The sequence below is a fragment of the Erigeron canadensis genome, chromosome 5 (genome assembly GCF_010389155.1).
Source record: "Erigeron canadensis isolate Cc75 chromosome 5, C_canadensis_v1, whole genome shotgun sequence".
NCBI lineage: Eukaryota > Viridiplantae > Streptophyta > Magnoliopsida > Asterales > Asteraceae > Erigeron > Erigeron canadensis.
Window position 1 is genome coordinate 5,257,952 of NC_057765.1, and position 1,853 is coordinate 5,259,804.

The window sequence follows — 1,853 nt, forward strand, 5'->3', positions numbered from 1 at the left end:
TTACCAGTAATCAATATCAATAACTCCAGCAACCGGGTTAGCGATTGTTTCAAATGCTTCTTTGGAGAGATCCAAAGTTCCACCACAACCGGGACAATGATCTACAATTTTAACAGTCACAGTTTTACCGTCATAGCAAGGATGAGGGAAGGGGTTCGTTGGACCGGTGCATCTAACGGTGAATATCTTTCCGCAAATGGCCCCGTTGTCCCATAGAGGATCGCTTGCCGCGACAATCATCACTCCTACAGGTGTATTACCATAACATGCTGAAGCTGGTGCAAAAGTTATGCACAAGTTAGAATAGTGTTAGCGGACTGTCGATTTACTCGATAAAATTGTTAGGTCTATTTAATGTCTTAAAAAGACATGAAAAAACCTGTTCAGACCTGTACTAGACATATGTATTAAATGAAACATGCGTAGGAACCTGTTAATACATGACAAAACATGTTAATTTTAACAGGTGTCTTACTGGGTTTCTTATCGTGTCTTAACACGTTTCGTGTCTTTAACAGGTTCCTTAACAAGTTCTTTAATAGGTATGGTTAAATTTGTGATTTATGTTACTAGGTTTTTTATCGTGTAACCAATTACCGTGTTTGGAATTATTGACACGACTAGTTAACGTGGTGTGTTCGTGTTTGGCCTTAACAGGTACATTCGTGTCTTATCGTGTTCATGTCATGTCGTCCGGTGTCGGACACGATATGTATCAGCTCTAACAAGCATTGTGTACAGGCACACCACACATGCACAACACATGATGATACGAACCATGTGATATGATCTGATGTAGCTGACTTTGTCAACAAACCCACCACTCATGTGACAGTTAGTTCCCATGATGTCTAGTTTCCCATGATGTCATTTGTTATTTTCCCACGTTTCTTTATTGTATGCATTTAGTTAAGAAAGGAGTACAAGTCCATGTCTCCACCCTATGCACAGTATCAGTTTAGGACCACGTTTACTTGTTTGTTTCCTATAAATTGTAGTGTTTGCATATGAATTATGAAGAAGAAAATTGGTAAAAGTTTATGTATCTTTCTCTCTTATTTCTTTGGAGCCTAACCCCCTCTAAGGGTCCTATCACATGAGTGGGGAGTATCTGATAGAAATAGTATAGTTCTATTAAATATATGCATACATGTACTGATGTACATGCATGTATACGTTATACGTATAGGTTTCACCCAAATCTATGTATGTATGTATGTATAGAGAGATAAAGAACAACGTACGAGTATATTGTTGGTAGAATGTGGCTGTGCCTGGAGCTGCAAAAGCCATTGAGACAAGGCAAGAAATGAAAACAATGCAGAAAGTAGTTTTCATTTTTCGAAATATGTAATTTTGGTGTGTGCCAGAATATGTAATTTAACAATTTCTGCCTCTTAAATAGAAGTTTTTACTACACATATGATAATAATACTTAGAGATACAAAATCTGGTGTAATAATGGCTGTAGTTACGTTAACGTTTTTTCTAACATTTTATTCTTAGGTTAGTATACAGAACCCAACTGTTGGAAATTTTATATAATTTTATGTGTTGAAATCATTAAGATAAAATATTTAAGTGAATAGATAAGTTAAAATGAAGTTGAAAAGTATGTTTACTTAATATGGGTTTGTTCTGCATTGCTAGAAGTATAAATATTAAGTGTGCTTGTATGGAAGAGTGTTAGATAATAATTTTTGGTTATAAGGGACCACACCCAAGTTGACAGGGAGAGTGCAAAGCACCCAACGCGTTCAGGCATGGGGTCATGGGCGATGAGACGTAATGTGTCATTTTAGTGGCTAACTCGGCTAGGCTCCCTTGTTTGGCTTCAATTGCTCGTTGTGTTA

General features: G+C 36.9%; 1 protein-coding gene across 1 annotated transcript; it reads right to left on the bottom strand.

The window, feature by feature from the left end:
• Window positions 1-1,338, bottom strand: LOC122601057 (putative EG45-like domain containing protein 1). Its single transcript, XM_043773833.1, has 2 exons — window positions 1,245-1,338; window positions 1-275 (listed from the first exon to the last, which is right to left on the bottom strand). The coding sequence occupies exons 1-2, from the start codon at window positions 1,336-1,338 to the stop codon at window positions 1-3; spliced, it is 369 nt and encodes a 122-aa protein (XP_043629768.1).
• Window positions 1,339-1,853: the final 515 nt, after the last annotated feature.

Excerpts from the sequence above, each read along its gene's own strand:
- LOC122601057 (XM_043773833.1), bottom strand. The coding sequence starts at position 1,338 with ATGAAAACTACTTTCTGCATTGTTTTCATTTCTTGCCTTGTCTCAATG. Across the intron at positions 276-1,244 it reads ATTCTACCAACAATATACTC|CTTCAGCATGTTATGGTAAT; the intron begins GTACGTTGTTCT and ends CTTTTGCACCAG.